The following is an 18,716-nucleotide window of genomic DNA, read 5'->3' on the forward strand; positions in this document are numbered from 1 at the left end:
CGTCCCCTCCCTGAGCATCCCCAGGCATGTGGTACCACAGGGTCCTTCCAGCTCTCATTCACTCGAGAGCTGGACATATTTCAGCTTCTCCAGGGCTGCTGATTTGCGCTCCAGGCTGAGACATCCTTTGGCTCAGGGGAAAGGAAGCATGAGGAAGCTCTAATGCCAGGAGAAGTCATGTCATGTGAAGCTCATGGTTGTGTCCCAGATGGTGAGGAGATGTTTTCTACAAACCTTTAAATCTGTAAAGCATTCAGGAGAGCCTGAGGCCAGTGCATCCATTCTACCCTCTGCTGGGATGGGTTGCCTTTTCTCAGACAATCCTTGACTTGGAGCTCACCCACTGCAATTCCAAACAGCACTTCACTGTCCCAAGCCAATATCTGCCTTCCCAGGACCCCTCCTGTACTTCTGCACTCTCTGGAACGATTCTTCATGGGGTGTCTTCTTATGGCACATGAAAGGATCATGCAAGGCAGAGCAGGAATGTCAGAAATGAGGAAATGAAATGGCAGCGTTGACAGAAACAAAAGCACAACCTGTGGCGTTAGGGAGGATATTTTGCTTTGGAGATGAGTCTGTTGGAAAATTACTGCCCCAGTGCAGTGACTCTGGGCCTGGGGCAGGGCAGGAGCAGTATAAAAGCAGGACCTTCTCCTCACTCTCACATCCAGTCCTCTTGTCCCCATCTCATTGAGAACAAGGTATGGTTGAAGACTTTTCTCCTCTCACTCCTTCTATTCTCCCTCCTTCTGTTTTCTGCACATACCTGCCCCTTTGTTCTATGCCAGGTCATAGGGCTGCTTATGGTGGGAGAGGGACAGGAACAGAAAGTATGCACAGGGAGAGTTTGGGACTAGGCTGAAGTGAGTGATGGGATAGGTGAGATTACCCTGCGATTGCTTGCTCTTGGCAGGGAACTTCTTTGGCTAAAAGGAAGGAGAAGCCTGTGGGCATCAATACAAGACCTCCAGCTCTTGATCCCATCTTGGCTCGACAGGGCAGTTGCATAGTGTGGTGATGGATTGCTCTTCAAAAACCCCTCATGACTTGCCCTTCCCTCTCTGCCAGGTGCACCTGCAGCCCCCAGCCATGTCCTGCTTCACCCGGTGCCAGCCCTGCCAGCCCTGTGGCCCCACCCCGCTGGGCAGCAGCTGCAATGAGCCCTGTGTCAGGCAGTGCCAGGACTCCCACGTGGCCATCCAGCCCTCACCTGTGGTGGTGACCCTGCCTGGGCCCATCCTCAGCTCCTTCCCACAGAACACCGCCGTGGGATCCTCCACCTCTGCTGCTGTTGGCAGCATCCTCAGCTCTCAGGGAGTGCCCATCAGCTCTGGGGGCTTTGGCCTCTCTGGCCTGGGCAGTGGCCTCTGTGGCACCAGGAGCCTCCCCTGCTGAAGCTGCTGGCGCTGCACTGTGGCCTCCACCTGGATCCCCCTCTTTCTACTTTTGACACATTAAATTCTGCTGCATCCCAGCCTCTGCCTCTGTGTCATCCTTTGCCCTGTAGACATTCTCCCAAGGCATAGATGTTGCCCCAGGGATGTTTCTGGGGTGGTGTTGTTGGGGCTGGTTTTGCACTGGCTGTCAGCACAGGCTGGCATTGGGAGTGCTCAGTGTGCACTGAGGGACCCTCTGGGTTCTGAGTTTCTTTGACTCCTTGCATCAGAATGGAATTTCTGTAACGAGTTAGCTTGTACTTAATACACTTTTTCATTGTCTCTCAGTCACCTCAGCACTGCATTGAAGGTACCAAGCAGTGAATATGTTGCTGCAAGGACACAGCTCCCAGCTTCTGATCAGGTGCCTGGCAAAACCCTTCCTTACAGTACTCTGCCACTCTATCAGTTACTCAAAGTTCCACTCTGAACACTCACCCTGAACACTTCCCATGAAGTGTTCCCCATATTTCCCACCACATCATTAACTTCTTCCTTATGTCCCAACTACACCTACTACATTTCAGTTTAAAAGTGTTGCTCCTTGTCTGGTCACTGCAGGCCTTGATATAATGTCTCTCTCCAGTTTTCTTATCCATCCTCTTTACACATTGAAATGCTGCAATAAGGTCTCCCCAGAGCCTGCTCTTCTCCTGCCTGAAAAAACTCAAGTCCCTCAGCCTTTCTCCATGGTAGGGGCAATGCATCCATGTGATCATTTCTGCAGCCCTTGTCTGGAGCTGCTCTAACAGGCCCATGCCTACTTTGAATTGAGGACTCCTGATTGCATTCAGGGTTCCAGGTGGCGTCTAAACAGAGCTGACCTGCTGGCTGTATTTCTGTTTGCGCAGACCAAGACATGACTGAATTTCTGGATGTCAAGAACACATTGCTGGCTCCTGTCCAATTTTTCTACCTCCATGATGTCTGCTTCCTTCTCTGCAGGGCTGGTCTAAACCATTTCTCATCCATTGCTAGCCTTGGTGAAGTTCCTGGGTTTCACATGGGACCATTCTCAAAGCTGCCAAGATCCCTCTGGACTGAAACACTTTCCTCAAGCCTCAGCTTGGTGTCATTCACAAACTTGTTGAGTGCCCACTCAGTCCCACTATCTATGTTATTGATGAACACATCAACAAATATAGGTCCCTGTACTGATCCCTGATGGACACCACTCATCACTGGTTTCCTCTTGGACATTGAGCCCATGAGTATAAATCCTTGCACGCTCCCAAAATTCTCTTGAAAATCTCTCACTGTAACTTGCAGGTGAGGAAGGAAGCCATGACTCCCCAGCTGATCCCCTGACCATCAGATTCAGCTTTGCCCAAACCTCCCTCTTGCCCTTGCTGCTCATTCTGCAGAAGGACAAATGACCTCAGCTGGCCGAAGGGCTGTTCCAGGTCATGTAGAATCACAGAATCACTTAGGTATGAAAAGACCTTTAAGAATAAGGGGTCCAACCATTAACCCAGCTCTTCCAAGCTCAACACTAAAGCATGTCCCCAAGCGTCACAACTAATAATCTTTTAAATCCCTCCAGGGGTGGTGATTCCACCACAGCACTGGGCACAGATAATATCATGCTTAGCAATAAATCTGTGAACAGTCTTCCCAGAGTAGCCATTCTTTGTACACTGCCTGGGCATTGGTCTGCTGCTGCCACATGATTGTCTTGGGACCATGTGGTTTTCTCTTTTTTCTCCCATTCCTTCATAGAATGTCCTGATCCTGACACCAGGGTATGTCACTCTCTTGCTATTCCAATTCTCCCCCTTCCCACTGGTCAGCAGATCATGAGAACTACTTACTGCTCAGTGCTTAGTGCAGCTCAAAACACCACACAGACCATTTGCCTTTGTCCTCTATGCTCTGCTCCATCCTTATCTCTGCCCAGGCCTTGCTAGGAAATCTTTTGGAGAGATGGTGGCAGGAAAATACATTGGGAATGCGTAAGAACTGAAATGAGGGATGCGTGACTCCAGGCAGCTTTCCAAAATGCTGTTAATTCCATCCACGAGGTTACAGCAGCCCAGGGTTGTGGGTGACAGAGCCTGTGCCTACAGCTGTTAGCTCCAGCTGCAGGCAGGCCTGGAGACCCTTTAGTTTTGGTTACAATGCAATTTAGACTTTTCTTTGCTTAGCATCCTTATATAGTAGAACCAATCTCTAACTTAACTATTATCTATAACCTATCATAACTACGCTAATTACCATATTCATGTTACTGTTCTCCAATCACTCACAGTCAGTACATTACAGTTTAAGCCAGAAGTGGTTTTTCAGTTTTCTTGCAGTGGAAAATTCAGAGACCTTTTTTCTACTTGCCACATCAGCAGGCTTCTTTGCCTGTGCTATCTTCTTGCTTGGTAAAAACATCTTGTTTGGGGTGGGTTTATCCTTGGTTCTAAGTCATAAAAACCCCTTCTAACTAACACACCCTTTGCCTCCTTGATTATCCAGTAAGGCTGGCTCAGCAATTCTTTTCTTCTATATCAAAACTTGCTTCCAACTCTATTCCTTCATCAGATTCCACATTAAAAAATCTTTCTGCTAACCATACATATCTGTGAGATTTTCTTGTCAAACTTTCATCCTTCTCAACAGGAAGGAAGAGAGGTAGCAGGTGTGGGCTGAGGGACTCAAACGGCTGTCCAGAATCAGCTGAGGGAAGGCTGAACTGCTGCGGGCACGGCAAATCATCCTTGGAATAGACAGGGCCAGTGAAGAGGATTGGTTCATTCTACCAGCTCCAGACATATCAAGAAGGATAGAAAGCAGCAATACCATGATAAAGCAGATTTAACTCTCCTGTCTTAAAAGGTACTCAAACAACTTCTCCTAAATCTGTCACACAGAACCATTCCTGAGCAACACCTCACCCCCTGGGAATCTTGGGAGACCAACAGCAGGGAAAGATGACACAGAGGCACAGGCTGGGATGCAACAGAAATTTAATTTAATGTAAAGATGAGAACAAGGCCACTCTGAGTGGAGGCGTCAGTGTAGAGAGCAGCGGGGTTGGCTCAGAATCTCCATCACACAGCCATGGCAGAGATCCCAGGAGGTGTCCACCTGCCTGATCCAGAAAGGGAGCAGGGCCAGCAGGTGCTCCCCAGGATGGCTGAGGGGGACTCACAGCCCTGGGGAGCACAGGGGAACAAGGAGACAGGTGGGAAAGGAGAGAGTGGCAGGGGACAGAGGCAGGGATGGGCTGTGCTTGCCAAGAGCCCAGGCTGGCCCTGTCCCTCTGCAAGGGCTGCTGGGGTTGCTCAGCCCCTCAGGAAGCACCAAGCCGATGCTGCGTGCCCAGGGCGGTTCCATCCTGGCAGTCCCTGGATTCCTTCCCAGGGCAGCGCCAGCAGCTTCAGCAGGGGAGGCTCCTGGTGCCACAGAGGCCACTGCCCAGGCCAGAGAGGCCAAAGCCCCCAGAGCTGATGGGCACTCCCTGAGAGCTGAGGATGCTGCCAACAGCAGCAGAGGTGGAGGATCCCACGGCGGTGTTCTGTGGGAAGGAGCTGAGGATGGGGCCAGGCAGGGTCACCACCACGGGCGAGGGCTCGATGATGACAGTGGAGTCCTGGCACTGCCTGACACAGGGCTCATTGCAGCTGCTGCCCAGCGGGGTGGGGCCACAGGGCTGGCAGGGCTGGCACCGGGTGTAGCAGGACATGGCTTTGGGCTGGAGATGCACCTGTGGGACAGGGAAGGTGGAGGCAGAGTTTGCTGCACTATGTCATTGCAGTCTGTTGGCACACCATGATGGAGAATAGCAAAGAGCTGGAGAAGACAGCAGCAGGATGCTTAGAGATGCCAAACAGCTGCACTGTTTGCTCAGGCCCCTGAGAATGTTCTTAAGACTGACCAAGCCCAGAGACTTCCACACTTAGGCCAGAACTCAGGAGACATCTCAGACAAAGCCCAACCTCTCTCCATGCCCAACTTTTGTCCCATCCCTCTCCAATAAGAAACAGTTTTCAACAACCCACATGAGATTAAAGCAGAGACTATGATCAGAAAGCCCAAAGGAGGAAGAAAAGAAAGGGCTTCAGACTCACCTTGATCCCAAGGAGATGGAGGTGAGAGGAGTGAATGAGACAGTGAGGAGAAGGTCCCCCTTTTATACTGCTCCTGCACTGCCCCAGGCCCACAGGCACTGCACAGGGACAGTAATTTTCCAACACATTCACCTCCAAAGCAAAACATCCTCCCTAACGCCACACGTTGTGGTTTGATTTCCATCGAGGCTGCCATTTCATTTCCTCACTTCTGACATGCTTGCTCTGTGCTGCAGCTCCTTCCACATGTGCCAGGCCAGGCCTGAGCACCCCTGGGATGAGAGGATGTCCTTGCAGGCACAGGAGGTGCCCCCAGGCCAGAGGGTCCCTGCAGGCAGGGGATGTTGGCTCAGGCTGTGCCTTGCCACTGTTGGCAGCTGCCTCTGCATGGACAGCCCCAGCTCTGCCCTGCCCCAAAGAGCAGCAGAGCACCCAAAGGCTCCTCTCCTCACAGCACGTCCTGCCTGCTGCTCTCTCCTCCCTCTCTCCTCACTCCAGCTCCCACTGGACACTGCTTCTCCAGGGAAATGCTTTCCTCTCCCTTCCTCTTGATGCAGATCATTTCCCAGGCTGAGTGTTCCAGTTTTGGGGTTGGAAAGGCAAAGCCCACCTGCAGCTGAATCAGGAAAGCTGGTGGTGGGAAAGAAGAAGATCATCCACACAGGGCAACAGCAAAAGGGAGCCTTGAGCCAAGGCTGACTGGGACAACTTCACTGCAGGCAGGGGTTACAGGAAAGGGGAAAGTTCTTCAAGGCTTCTGGGCCTTTGTCTTCATTTTAGTGTCACAGGATCAACCTCCTGATATTCCTCAGAAATAGGGGTAGGGAAAACCTCCCCATGGCAGAGGAGGAGGATCAGCTGTGGTCCATCAGAGTGGACCAATGTAAATGTGTGATCTGGTGATGGGCTCATGAGTGTTGGTGTCAAAGAAAGCACCTCTGAGCCCCCTTTGGGAGGTGCCAGCAGTCAGGGAACGCAGCTGCAGACAGAGAGAAAGAGGTGGTCAGGGAGGATTTGAGTAGCAATGTACAAACCCTGGACTTCAAACATCCCAGCTCTTCTACTCACTCAGGTATCTGGCAGGTCCAATGTGCCTTCACAGGCATCTCTGAAGAAATCAGAAAAGCTGGCAGCATCTTAGGGGCACCTTGTGGTTCAAAAAACATGAAAAGCCAAGGCAAACCACAGGAAAACAGGAGAAGATGCTGCTGGAGGAACAGAACAGACTCAAGGACTCATCCTCCTGGTGAAAGACACCTGGCTGTGGAGGGGAGCTCTCCTGGAGGCTCAGGAGCTGAAAGAAGGGGGTTCAGAAAACACTGCCCCACTGCTTTGGAGTCAAAGCTTCCAGCATCCTGGGATCCAAAGCTCGAGCTTCTGCAGGGCATTGGGACTAAGTCCACCCCTTTCTAATGCCCCAAATGCCTTGTCAGCCTAGAGAACAACCCAGCACCATTGGAGAGGGAAGGAAACCTCCTCCATTTCCCCACAGGTGAGAGCTTTGGGGAAACTGCAGTGCCACATGCCTGGGGATGCTCAGGGAGGGGATGAACTCAGAAAAGCCCTGGGTACAAAACCTGCTCTCAAAATATACCAAGGACTGATGCATTTCCCTGCCCTGCAAACATGCAGGCAGCTGGGGTGTGCCCCAGGAGGGCAAGGGAATGCCTTCAGTAGGCAAATCTCCAGGGAGAGACTCTCCCCAGCAGGAGCAAGTCACACTCTAATTTTGGGATGGTTGTGTGTCAGCCTTTTGGTGTGAGGCCAGGCCAGGAGGGTGTGATGTCTGCAGGGCTGCCCAAGGCAGCGCTGAGTCCCCCTCCAGCAAGGGCAGCTCCATCCTGGCCCAGGGAAAAGGGAGGCTTGGCAGCTCCCTCAGAGATCACACGTGTTCTGTCATCCAGGTCAGGCTCCATTGTGCAGCCAAAGGGTGGGTGAGGAGAGAGGGAGAACAAGGAACGGTCCAGACATCCAACATCTTCCTCACACACTGAGGAGCAACCCAATGGCACAGGGCTCTGTTTGAGACTTGATTCCTGCCAATGATCAGACAATTAATGAATCACAGAATCAGAAGGATTGGTAAAGACCTCCAAGATCATTGAGTCCAACCATTACTCATGTGTTCCTGCAAGAAAAATCATTTGGCTTCTCATCCCTTAACATGAAAGGGATCTTCATGACCCAGTGGGGATGTCAGAAACGTGGAAATTAAATTACAGCATTGATGTAAACCAAAACACACCCTGTGGCATTAGGGAGGATATTTTGCTTTGGAGATGAGTCTGTAGGAAAATTGTTGCCCTGTGCAGTTACTGTGAGCCTGGGGCAGTGCAGGAGCAGTATAAAAGCAGCTCATTCTCCTCACTCTCATCCACTCTTCCTCTCTCCAGCTTCTTGGGAATAAGGTGAGTTTGGAGCATTTCTGCTCTTCCTTGTCCTCCTCTGCATACATTTCTAAGCACATTACTAGTCTTCAGCTGGGCACTGGGGCTCCTTGCCATGGGTGAGGGAAGGAGGCAGAAGGTGTGGCATAGGCAGACACTGGGGTTTGGCTGAGGTGACTTCTGAGCTGTTGGCAAGGTGCAGATCTCTGAGGACTTTTTTATGATTTGAGGGGCTGGGAGAAACCGGGTCATCCTCATGCTGGCATGACAGGTTGATCCTCACCCACTCCTTGTGCTCTGCTTTCCACCATCCTTGTCCCACAGGTGCACCTGCAGCCCCAAGCCATGTCCTGCTACACCCGGTGCCAGCCCTGCCAGCCCTGTGGCCCCACCCCGCTGGGCAGCAGCTGCAATGAGCCCTGTGTCAGGCAGTGCCAGGACTCCACTGTCATCATCGAGCCCTCGCCCGTGGTGGTGACCCTGCCTGGGCCCATCCTCAGCTCCTTCCCGCAGAACACCGCCGTGGGATCCTCCACCTCTGCTGCTGTTGGCAGCATCCTCAGCTCTCAGGGAGTGCCCATCAGCTCTGGGGGCTTTGGCCTCTCTGGCCTGGGCAGTGGCCTCTGTGGCACCAGGAGCCTCCCCTGCTGAAGCTGCTGGCGCTGCCCTGGGAAGGAATCCAGGGACTGCCAGGATGGAACCGCCCTGGGCACGCAGCATCGGCTTGGTGCTTCCTGAGGGGCTGAGCAACCCCAGCAGCCCTTGCAGAGGGACAGGGCCAGCCTGGGCTCTTGGCAAGCACAGCCCATCCCTGCCTCTGTCCCCTGCCACTCTCTCCTTTCCCACCTGTCTCCTTGTTCCCCTGTGCTCCCCAGGGCTGTGAGTCCCCCTCAGCCATCCTGGGGAGCACCTGCTGGCCCTGCTCCCTTTCTGGATCAGGCAGGTGGACACCTCCTGGGATCTCTGCCATGGCCATTGGCTGGAGATTCTGAGCCAACCCCGCTGCTCTCTACACTGACGCCTCCACTCAGAGTGACCTTGTTCTCATCTTTACATTAAATTAAATTTCTGTTGCATCCCAGCCTGTGCCTCTGTGTCATCCTAAACTGCTGTCGGACTCCCAAGATTCTCAGGGAGGGAGGTGTTGCTCAGGAATGGGTCTGTGTGACAGATTTAGGAGAAGGTGTTTGAGTGCCTTTTAAGACAGGGGAGTTAAATCTGTTTTATCATTTTATTGCTGCTTTCTGTCTTCCTCCATGTGTCTGTGTTCTGACCCACTGCAGGTGAGAGGTAGCCCAGGGTCTTGTCTGTGCATTGTTTGAGATTGATTAGAGAGAACCAACACGGAATGTCTGGTGTTTGTAAGTACACACAGAGGGTTTATTGTCTTGATTGGACAGGAAAACACATCTGTAGCTATTTTGACTCTTAAAGCAATACAACAATCTGAAAGCATTGCAAGATGAAAATCAACCACATCACCCATGGATATGCAATAGGAAAAAGGAAGGAAGAGAGATAAAGGGTAAGATTATTAAGATCTCTCCAGCCATAAGCCCTGTGATGAGACTTTGTTGCTGCACAGTCTTGGTCAAAGTGGTCACAGACTGGACCTGTCAGGTGGTGGGGGAAATCTCAAGGAAGTGGTGGGGGGAAATCCCAGGGAAAATCCACAGAACATAAAATCTATTTGGTTTATATTCACTCAATTTCAGGTAGGGATGCCCAGGTTCCTCCCTTGAAGGGGGGAACTTCATACTGGATCATGTAATTCTGTGGATCTTGGGACCCTTCAGGAGCTCTTGACACCATCTCAGACAACACAGCTGCCCATCACAGCCAGCAGAGCTGCTTTGGTTTTGGCCCATTATGGCCCATCAGTAGAGATGAACTCTGTCAGCCCACACCTGAATGTCCAGGTGCTTCCCCTGGGGATGAGAGGGAGCCCCACAACCCAGCAAGGTCTATGCAAGGGAGGGCAGCTTAGAGTGACAAGAGGCACCAGTACCCACCTCCCATCTCACTCAAAGCCCATCATTCACCCTCTGTCTGACTGGATCAGAGGATGGCCGTCACACATCCAGAGCTCACATCTCCCAGTTCACCAAAGCACCCTGGTCTCCATAAATGGGGGAATGCAGGCTGCAGATGGATAGAATGAACCAAACCTCTTCACCGGCCCTGTCTACTTCAAGGATGATTTTATCTCTCTGACCAAACCATTCTTGTCTCCATGCTCAGCAATCCCTGAGCCTAAGTCAAGTGCTCTGATCTCCTCACCATCCCAGCCATCCTGCACTAAGCTCAGTCCCCTTGGTCCTGGTGGTTCTTGCATCACAGCCTGTGCCCAATATGGGGGTGTTGGATTATGCTTTTTTCTGACCCAGAGACGGGGCAACTGAGAGGTGTTTTAAAAACATTTATTCTATGTTCAATCTCATGAGAAGGGTGATACAATACAGATGTTTTAATTCATGCTATTATAATCAGAAGCCAACTATTTCCTAATTACAGTACATTATAAGTGTTTCTTGGCCTATCAGCTTTGTCACACCATGCTGCAAATGCCTTAAAGCAAATTTTCTAAAATTACCCCTCCTGGGTCTTAATACAGTGCATCTTTCATAGTTCTATTTCTATAAAGTATTTTGTTTTATTTGCAAAGCCATCGTTTGAAACTTGTTTCTAGTTCCATTTCTCTCAACACTGTCCGTCAACAGATGCACACTATGTGAGCCTTCAGTCAGGCTTTGAGAATTCCCTAAATTCATTTCCCACAGAGGGAATGGCAGCAGGTGAGTGCTGAGCAGAGCAGCATCCACATCTCCTGGTTCCACTCCTGCTGGCACAGCCCAGGGTGCTGCTGACAGCCCTGGGTCTGTGAGCATCAGTGACATGGACAATGGGATTGGGTGCATCTTCATGGCACTTTGTGACGTGCTTTATTGGCCACAAGGGTATCTTGTCAATGTGATGATCTTGGAGGTCTTTTCCAGCCTTAATGATTTGTGACCCTCAGCAATGACCTGAAGCTGAGGGGAACAAGAACTACTATAGATGGGAGGATTTAAATCCACAGGAATCTTGACAGACTCGAGGAATGGTCCCACGTGGAACTCAGGAACTTCAACAAAGCCAAGTGCAAGGTCCTGACACTGCCTTGGGGCAACCTGAGAAATCAACAGGGACTGTGGGGTAGATGGAAGGAGAGCTGCCCTGCAGAGAAGGGCTGCAAAAATGGTCACACAGTGTCACCACATTTCTTCTCACAGAGAGAAGCAAGGCACAATTCTTCCCAAGAATATTTCTGAGATTCACATTCCCTGAACCTCAGAGAAATCTTATCATTTGCTGTGCCTGTGTTTGTGCCACAGTAGAATGCAATGTGGAGATTGTTTCCCCACAGTGATGGTGTTTTGTTTCCTTGGCCTGACAGGGCCAGGTGTGTGTGTGTGTGTGTCAGGACTGTCACTGACAGCCATGAGATTCTGTGCAGTCTGTGCAGAGCTGAGTGCTGGGCAGGTTCAGTTTAGATGTAATGTAATAGATGTAATATAATATAGAATAATATAGTATAATAAAGTAATTAATTAGCCTTCTGATATGCATGGAGTCCTCCTCATCACTCTCTCCCCTTGTTGGGGGATGCCTGTGAATTCAATAACACAGATTCATCACCCCTGCTCTGAAGGGCAGCTGATGCAGGTAAAGTTTTTCAGTCAGGAGAAGAGCAAGACCTGGGGGACCTTATTGCAGCCTTTCAGTACATGAAGTAGTGGTGTAAGGAAGTGGGAGAGAGACATTATAACAAGTGATTGGAAAGGGGCAGGAGTTTTAAACTGGAATAGGCAAGGTGGTGCTGAGACACTGTCCATGGCAGGAGGGTTGGACTAAATGATCTTTAACAATCTATCCCAACAAAACTCATTCTTGTGATCCCATGATAACATGGGTCTGTGAGAAGGCAGCAAAATGCCCTTTTAGAAACCTTTCAGATCCAAGGGATCTGCTGGAGTCTGATGGGAATTCAGTACCTCTGTCTGAACACTAACACATACACTGCTAAATACTTGTGTCACAGCATTGAGCTGAGAAAGGAAAAGGAAAAGAAGTCCAAACAAAGTGTATGTTTCTCCCTGGACAATGTAGAGAAATTCTATCCTCATCCAAAGAGGCAGAGAAACTAAGACGCCAGAGGGTCCCTCAGTGCACACTGAGCACTCCCAATGCCAGCCTGTGCTGACAGCCAGTGCAAAACCAGCCCCAACAACACCACCCCAGAAACATCCCTGGGGCAACATCTATGCCTTGGGAGAATGTCTACAGGGCAAAGGATGACACAGAGGCAGAGGCTGGGATGCAGCAGAATTTAATGTGTCAAAAGATGGAGGAGAAGGGGATGCAGGTGGAGACTCCCAGGTGGAACAGTTTCAGCAGGGGAAGCCACAGAGGCCACTGCCCAGGCCAGAGAGGCCAAAGCCCCCAGAGCTGATGGGCACTCCCTGAGAGCTGAGGATGCTGCCAACAGCAGCAGAGGTGGAGGATCCCACGGCGGTGTTCTGTGGGAAGGAGCTGAGGATGGGCCCAGGCAGGGTCACCACCACAGGTGAGGGCTGGATGAACACGGTGGAGTCCTGGCACTGCCTGACACAGGGCTCATTGCAGCTGCTGCCCAGTGGGGTGGGGCCACAGGGCTGGCAGGGCTGGCACCGGGTGAAGCAGGACATGGCTGGGGGCTGCAGGTGCACCTGGCAGAGAGAGCAGAGGGAAGTAAATCACAAGGACTGGGTGAGGATCCAACTGTTACCTCACTGTGAGGGAGCCCAGGCATGAGCTGGGAATGAGAGCTGAAGGCTGTTTCTGGAGGCACATGGGCTCTTCCCCCCACACAAACCCCACCAAGAGCTCAAGCTGGTTGGGATGTCCCCAACCAGCCCAAAACTGAGCCAATATTTCTGACAAGACCCAGCAGTCACACAACTGAGCCAATATTTCTGACAAGACCCAGCAGTCACACACCTCCCACTCCTTTCCTCCTCTCACAAAGAGCATCTGCAAGATCTCACATGGGACAAAGTCACAGGTAAGTGCAGAGAAATCCCAGAGAAGAAAGAGAAAATGGAGAATGGGCTTCAAACTCACCTTGTTCCAAGGAGATGGAGGTGAGTGGAGTGAATGTGAGAGTGGGGAGAAGAGCCTGCTTTTATACAGATCTTGCGTTGCCCCAGGCCCACAGTCCTGCACAAGGGTGGTAATTTTTCAACAGACTCATCTTCAAAGGAAAATATCCCACATAGTGGCAGCAATTCACATTTTGTTTCCATCTACGCTGCCATTTCATTTCCTCATTTCCAACATTCCTGCCCTGCATTGCAGGATCCTTTCATGTTCTGTGATGAGAAGCAAAGGATATCCCAGGCAGAGCCATGTCAGCAAGGGTACATGACCCAAGTGCTGGAAGCAGGCTGGGAATGTTGGTTTAGAGCAACGAAAAGCAACTTTTTGCAATACCCCTTGCAGGAAGAGTCCCTGTCTCAAACTGCACATGTCAGAGGGCATCCAAATAATCTGCTTTTTATGGACATTTTACTTGCTTCTCTCTTTTCTCTCTCTCTCTGTTCTCTGCAAGGGTCACGAGCTGCAGCATGTCCAGGCAGCCAGGCTGTGCCAATGTTTCAGCTCTCTTCCACTTGATGCCCTTTGCTCTGGAGGGGATGTTTGCCAGGCATTAGGAAAGCCAAAGCCCACCTGGAGATGAATCAGGCAGAGCACATGGAGGGGCAATATGAAGATCTTCTCCAGACAGGCCACCAGTAAAAGGAGCCTTGGACACAGGCAGCCCCAGGATTCAACAGGGCAGCTTCCCTGAGGGCAGGGGGTACAGGAAAGGTTAACATACTCAAGGGTTCATGTTCTTGGTCTTTACCACTAGGAATTGCTATCAAGAACCGAAGTTCCTGGTACTCCTTGGAACAACTGGGACAGAAAAAACTTCCCTGAGCAGAACAGAATCCAATGGGTGAACATTGAAACATACTGGTCTGAAATGAGTATGTGTTCACTGGTGTCGGTAAAAAGCTTTTCTCAACTCCCTTTGAAAGTCACAGCGACCATGAGATGCACCTGAGAACTGGAAGAAAGCCAGTGAGTGTCTTGTCTTTAAGAGAGGCATGAAAGAGGAGTCAGGGAATAACAGGCCAGTCAGACTTGTCTTGATATCTGGAAAGGTGATAAGGAAAATCACTACAAAATCCAACATGCAGTGCTTAAGGAGGAGGTGGGCTCAGAAAGGCCCTGGATGCAAAACCAGATTTCGAACTACAACAGTGAGGGAGGAACTTCCCTGCCCTGCAGACATGGAGGCAGCTGGGGAGCATCCCAGGAAGGCAAGGGAATGCCTTCACTAGGCAAATTTCCAGGGAGAGACTCTCCTGACCCATGGAGAGTCATGCTCTAATTCTGGTGTGAGGTCAAGCCAGGAGTGTGTGAAGTCTGCAGGCTTTGTGCCAGGCAGGGCTGAACTCCCTTCCAGCAAGGGCAGCTCCATCCATAACCCTGGAGAACCATCTTCAAGCACTGGGCTGAGCCCAGACCCACAGCTCCAGGCAGCCAAAAGCCCTCAGCCTGAATTGCTTGGCAGCACTGCCACAGCTCAGGGTGTTTGCAGAATTGAAAATGTGTGGCAGGACTTCGTGTGTCCTCCAGGTCAGGGTGCAAAGGGTGCCGCCAAAATGCATCATGGGGTGAACAGAGGGAGAAGAGAAGGCACTGTCCCAAGAGTAAACACATCCCTCAGGCAGTGAGGAAGTACAGAACTCCAAATGGGTCTGCTTGAGCCTTGATTCCTGCCCATACTATTGTGTTCCTGCACAAGAAATCCTTGTACTTCTAATCCCACTACATGGTAGAAGCCTCCATGACTTAGTGGGAATGTCAGAAATGGGGAAATGAAATGGCAAAAGAGATGAAAACCAAACCACAATCTGTGCCATTGGGTAGAATGTTTTGCTTTGAGATGAGTCTGTAGGAAAATTACTGTCCTTGTGCAGTGACTCTTGGCCTGGGGCAGTGCAGGAGCAGTATAAAAGCAGCACCTTCTCCTCACTCTCCCATCCACTCCTCTCACCTCCATCTCCTTGAGAACAAGGTGAGTCTGAAGCTTTTTCTTATCCTTCTCCTCCTCTCATGGGATTTCTCAGTCTATACATGCCTTTTTGTCCTTTATGGATTCTTGCCATGGCTGAGGGAAGGAGACAGAAGCTGTAACATGGTGAAAGGCTGGGATTGTCTGAGGTGTTTCCAGACCTATGGACCAGACAGGGATCTTCCTTGGGTAGCTCTTGGCAGGGCTTTTCCGAGGAAAGGAGAAGTCTGTGGGTCTCTCTATACAGCCCCTGGGCTTGTCTCCAATTCATGATTTTGGTCCCTCATGCTGCAGTGACAGGCTGATCCTCACCCACTCCTTGTGCTCTGCTTTCCCCTTCCCTGTCCCACAGGTGCACCTGCAGCCCCCAGCCATGTCCTGCTTCACCCGGTGCCAGCCCTGCCAGCCCTGTGGCCCCACCCCGCTGGGCAGCAGCTGCAATGAGCCCTGTGTCAGGCAGTGCCAGGACTCCACCGTGTTCATCCAGCCCTCGCCCGTGGTGGTGACCCTGCCTGGGCCCATCCTCAGCTCCTTCCCACAGAACACTGTGGTGGGATCCTCCACCTCTGCTGCTGTTGGCAGCATCCTCAGCTCTCAGGGAGTGCCCATCAGCTCTGGGGGCTTTGGCCTCTCTGGCCTGGGCAGTGGCCTCTGTGGCACCAGGAGCCTCCCCTGCTGAAGCTGCTGGCGCTGCCCTGGGAAGGAACCCAGGGACTGCCAGGATGGAACCGCCCTGGGCACGCAGCATCGGCTTGGTGCTTCCTGAGGGGCTGAGCAACCCCAGCAGCCCTTGCAGAGGGACAGGGCCAGCCTGGGCTCTTGGCAAGCACAGCCCATCCCTGCCTCTGTCCCCTGCCACTCTCTCCTTTCCCACCTGTCTCCTTGTTCCCCTGTGCTCCCCAGGGCTGTGAGTCCCCCTCAGCCATCCTGGGGAGCACCTGCTGGCTCCACACCTTGTGGGCACCTGCTTGGAAATCACACCTTGGAAAACAACAGATTGTTGTTCACCTCTGCTGCTCTCTGCCTTGGCACCTCACCTTGGATTGACCTACTTTTCCTGGTTTGACTCATTAAAGTTCTTTTGCATCGCAGTCCATGTGTTCCTCTCATTTATTCCCCTGCAGATCCCCTTTTGGGTTGACCTGTTTATCTCTATTGATGCATAAAATTTCTCTTGCATCCCAACCCATGCCTCTGTGTCATCCTTTCCCCTACAGGTATGATCTCAAGACGCCCAAACAGAGCAGTGTTGACCAGGGGTGGTTCTGGGAGGGTATTTCAGGGTTGCTTGTGCAGTGAGGGTTCTCATAATTATTGTTAACTATCCTGCCTCTGTGGACACTCCAGACACACACAGTCAGAGTGTTTCTCTGGGAAGGTTTGGGATGCATGAGGCATATGGAGACCCTTCATTATTCCCAGAAGGAACAGTTTCCTGTGCCCTTTTCAGCCTTTGCAAATGAGTAAAACACCACTGCAGGTCACGTGTGTAGGTAGACACAATGCTTTGACAGATTTGCTCCATCTTAGGCTTCTGGAAACAGTTTTTTACATATTTTTGCTGGCATCTTCCAGACAGGACTGGAAGATGCCAGCTTCTCTGTGCATAAAAATGTCTTTTGTCATATTTCCATACAAGAGAAGCCTACACTGCTCTCCTGATTTACAGTTAGGATTCTATAAAGACAATATAAGATGATTCTGCTCTTGATACTACCAGGGAGCACTGGTAAGCCTTTAGTCACCTGCTGGAATTAAATTAGGCAAATTTAGAAAAACCTTGGCCTGTAACTCCTAACTAGAATAGTGAGAAACCTTCTAGTGTATCTTCTTCCCCTAAAGGAAATCAGGGGATTGAAGGTCAGTGCCTTTGCTCACATTTGCTCATTTCAAGTCAGTTCCAAAAGAGGGTGATTGCCCCGAGGAGAAGGGGGCTGTGAGTGTGGATTGTCCAGGGAAGAGAAGAAATAACTGGAACACAAGTCTGATCAGGAGAAGCTGAGGGAGCTGGGGGTGCTCAGCCTGGAGAAAAGGAGGCTTGGAAGGACCTTCTCACTCTCCACAACTCCCTGACAGGAGGGTGCACTCAGGCTCTGCTCCAAGGGAACAAGAGAAAAAGTGAGTGAAAACAGCCTGAAGTTGTGCCAGGAGGGGTTTAGGTTGGCTATTCAGGAAAAATTCTTCACTGAAAGGGTGGTAAGACATTGGAACAGGCTCAAAGAGCATGTAGATGTGGTACAGAGGCAGAATGATGGGCCCAAGGCTTGATTTCCCAAAGCAGAGTCTCAGGCATCAGAATTATAAAGGCAAAGAGGTTAATAGAGCAGTGCACAGCAGGTGAGCTCAAGCTGGTGCAAAGAAATCCCCAGGCAATGATATTCCTGTGACTTGGGCACCTGCCCCCCACATGTGCTTGCACACACCCCTCAGTCCAAGTTTTGGTCTGGGGTCTTCTAACACTTTGCTGATTTTTTCTCCAAGTCAGTGCAGGGAGACATTCTGAGCTGACAGAGGTGCAGGCAGCTTCCTGATCTGCTCTGGTTCAGGGGCACCAGGGGACTAAAACAGCCCCAGGATAAACAGACAGGATAAACACGACTGAGCACCCAAACCATCAGTGTGCTATTGTGGCAAAATGTGGAGTATGTTAAATTTTCTTAAGAAATTATGTTCTTTGTATACTTTCAAAACTAATCGACAAGAAGAGGGATTTAATCTGTGAAATAGAGAGCAGCCAGCAAACTCTAGGTCACATCCAGGTGTTAGAAAGACAACTTGTTCCTGGAATTTTCTTGTTAAGGTATGGGCTGACGTGCTTCATTGATGTCAGAGCTAGGGAGAAGTTAACAAAGCTTGTGAAGGAGGACAAAACACTGTACTGGGCACCAGGAATGTAAAATTCACAGCCTTCAAGGACATCTGGCAGAACTCCCAAGATAAGGAAGAAACTAACAAAGCCAACTCAGCAACTGTGTTAAAATCAGCTCCAAGTGGGTAAAAGATAATTCCAGCAGGGGCAGATTTTGGCTACCAACACACAGACCATGACCCAAGAAACCCCCTGGCCTGGAAGAAGAGAAAGACTGAGCACATGGACTAATTAGCATGAGACATGAGAGAATCATTAGCCAACAGAAGATCAAATACTAATTAATAGAAGAGCTATGTTACATGTAGCCAATGAACAACCACACTCCTTTATTTGCTAAAATGTGCAAGTAGTAAAAAGTTTTAATTTTTGGCATTGCGGAATTCCACTGAGCACCCAGGCTTGTGCAACTCTGACATAAATAATCAATATCTCCCTCGAGTGTGCAATTATTGGCTTGTTACACACCAGGTAATCAATGCCATTTTTGTGGGCAACATTATCAGTGTTGTTATAAATGATCAATGAGAAAGCCAAATTAACAATAATAGCAAAATGTGAAAAACACCAATCACTTGTTTTTAAAATTTAAAAAGTTTAATAGTAATAAAATGGTTATAAAAATAGTATTACAATTAGAGAAATAATAATTTGGACAATTTGAATTGGGACAATAAGAGACAATAGAAACAAAGAGTTACCGACGTCTCGGTATCTTTTTCTGGGCAGCACAAGGCAGGAAAAGGACACCCATTAACAAAGGATTAACCCTTATAAACAACTGCCTGTTGCATATTCATACACTTCATACATGATGCA

At 50.3% G+C, this 18,716-nt stretch overlaps 6 protein-coding genes across 21 annotated transcripts in view; 3 read left to right on the forward strand and 3 right to left on the reverse strand.

Annotated features, from left to right (window-relative positions):
• LOC108964643 (feather keratin 1-like) overlaps positions 1–1,477 on the forward strand; it is a 27,165-nt gene extending 25,688 nt beyond the window's left edge. For all 3 annotated transcript variants that reach the window (XM_050985663.1, XM_050985664.1, XM_050985662.1), the window contains exon 2: positions 1,072–1,477. In XM_050985663.1, coding sequence (XP_050841620.1) covers positions 1,093–1,398 — 306 coding nt within the window. In that variant the 5' untranslated portion in view covers positions 1,072–1,092 and the 3' untranslated portion in view covers positions 1,399–1,477. The remainder of the gene's footprint in view (positions 1–1,071) is intronic.
• LOC115484469 (feather keratin 1-like) overlaps positions 1–5,621 on the reverse strand; it is a 14,660-nt gene extending 9,039 nt beyond the window's left edge. Inside the window, exon 1 of the mRNA XM_050985666.1 lies at positions 5,498–5,621. The gene's annotated coding sequence lies outside the window, so the exon portion shown is untranslated. The remainder of the gene's footprint in view (positions 1–5,497) is intronic.
• LOC127060853 (feather keratin Cos1-1/Cos1-3/Cos2-1-like) overlaps positions 1–8,965 on the forward strand; it is a 14,600-nt gene extending 5,635 nt beyond the window's left edge. Inside the window, exon 2 of the mRNA XM_050985661.1 lies at positions 8,209–8,965. Coding sequence (XP_050841618.1) covers positions 8,230–8,535 — 306 coding nt within the window. The 5' untranslated portion in view covers positions 8,209–8,229 and the 3' untranslated portion in view covers positions 8,536–8,965. The remainder of the gene's footprint in view (positions 1–8,208) is intronic.
• The window catches only part of LOC115484470 (feather keratin 1-like), a 30,645-nt gene extending 15,010 nt beyond the window's left edge, over positions 1–15,635 (reverse strand). For 2 of the 9 annotated variants that reach the window (XM_050985628.1, XM_050985626.1), the window contains exon 1: positions 15,582–15,635. In XM_050985628.1, the coding sequence (XP_050841585.1) occupies positions 15,582–15,613 (32 nt within the window). In that variant the 5' untranslated portion in view covers positions 15,614–15,635. Of the gene's footprint in view, positions 1–1,272; positions 1,327–5,497; positions 5,529–8,409; positions 8,464–13,026; positions 13,069–15,581 lie in introns of those variants that run through there. The other 7 variants (XM_050985627.1, XM_050985625.1, XM_050985630.1 and 4 more) reach the window with 6 other exon arrangements.
• Positions 1–16,119, forward strand: part of LOC103821639 (feather keratin 1-like) — a 41,808-nt gene extending 25,689 nt beyond the window's left edge. For 3 of the 6 annotated variants that reach the window (XM_050985658.1, XM_050985656.1, XM_050985655.1), the window contains exon 2: positions 15,381–16,119. In XM_050985658.1, coding sequence (XP_050841615.1) covers positions 15,402–15,707 — 306 coding nt within the window. In that variant the 5' untranslated portion in view covers positions 15,381–15,401 and the 3' untranslated portion in view covers positions 15,708–16,119. Of the gene's footprint in view, positions 1–673; positions 705–7,883; positions 7,906–14,993; positions 15,032–15,380 lie in introns of those variants that run through there. The other 3 variants (XM_050985657.1, XM_050985659.1, XM_050985654.1) reach the window with 3 other exon arrangements.
• LOC127060849 (feather keratin 1-like) lies at positions 4,673–8,450 on the reverse strand. The gene is made up of 2 exons (XM_050985633.1): positions 8,421–8,450; positions 4,673–5,133 (listed from the first exon to the last, which is right to left on the reverse strand). Exons 1-2 carry the CDS (start codon positions 8,439–8,441, stop codon positions 4,807–4,809), a joined length of 348 nt encoding a protein of 115 aa, XP_050841590.1. The 5' UTR covers positions 8,442–8,450; the 3' UTR covers positions 4,673–4,806.
• Positions 16,120–18,716: the final 2,597 nt, after the last annotated feature.

The sequence above is a fragment of the Serinus canaria genome, chromosome 27, assembly GCF_022539315.1.
Source record: "Serinus canaria isolate serCan28SL12 chromosome 27, serCan2020, whole genome shotgun sequence".
In the NCBI taxonomy this organism is placed as follows: Eukaryota; Metazoa; Chordata; class Aves; order Passeriformes; family Fringillidae; genus Serinus; species Serinus canaria.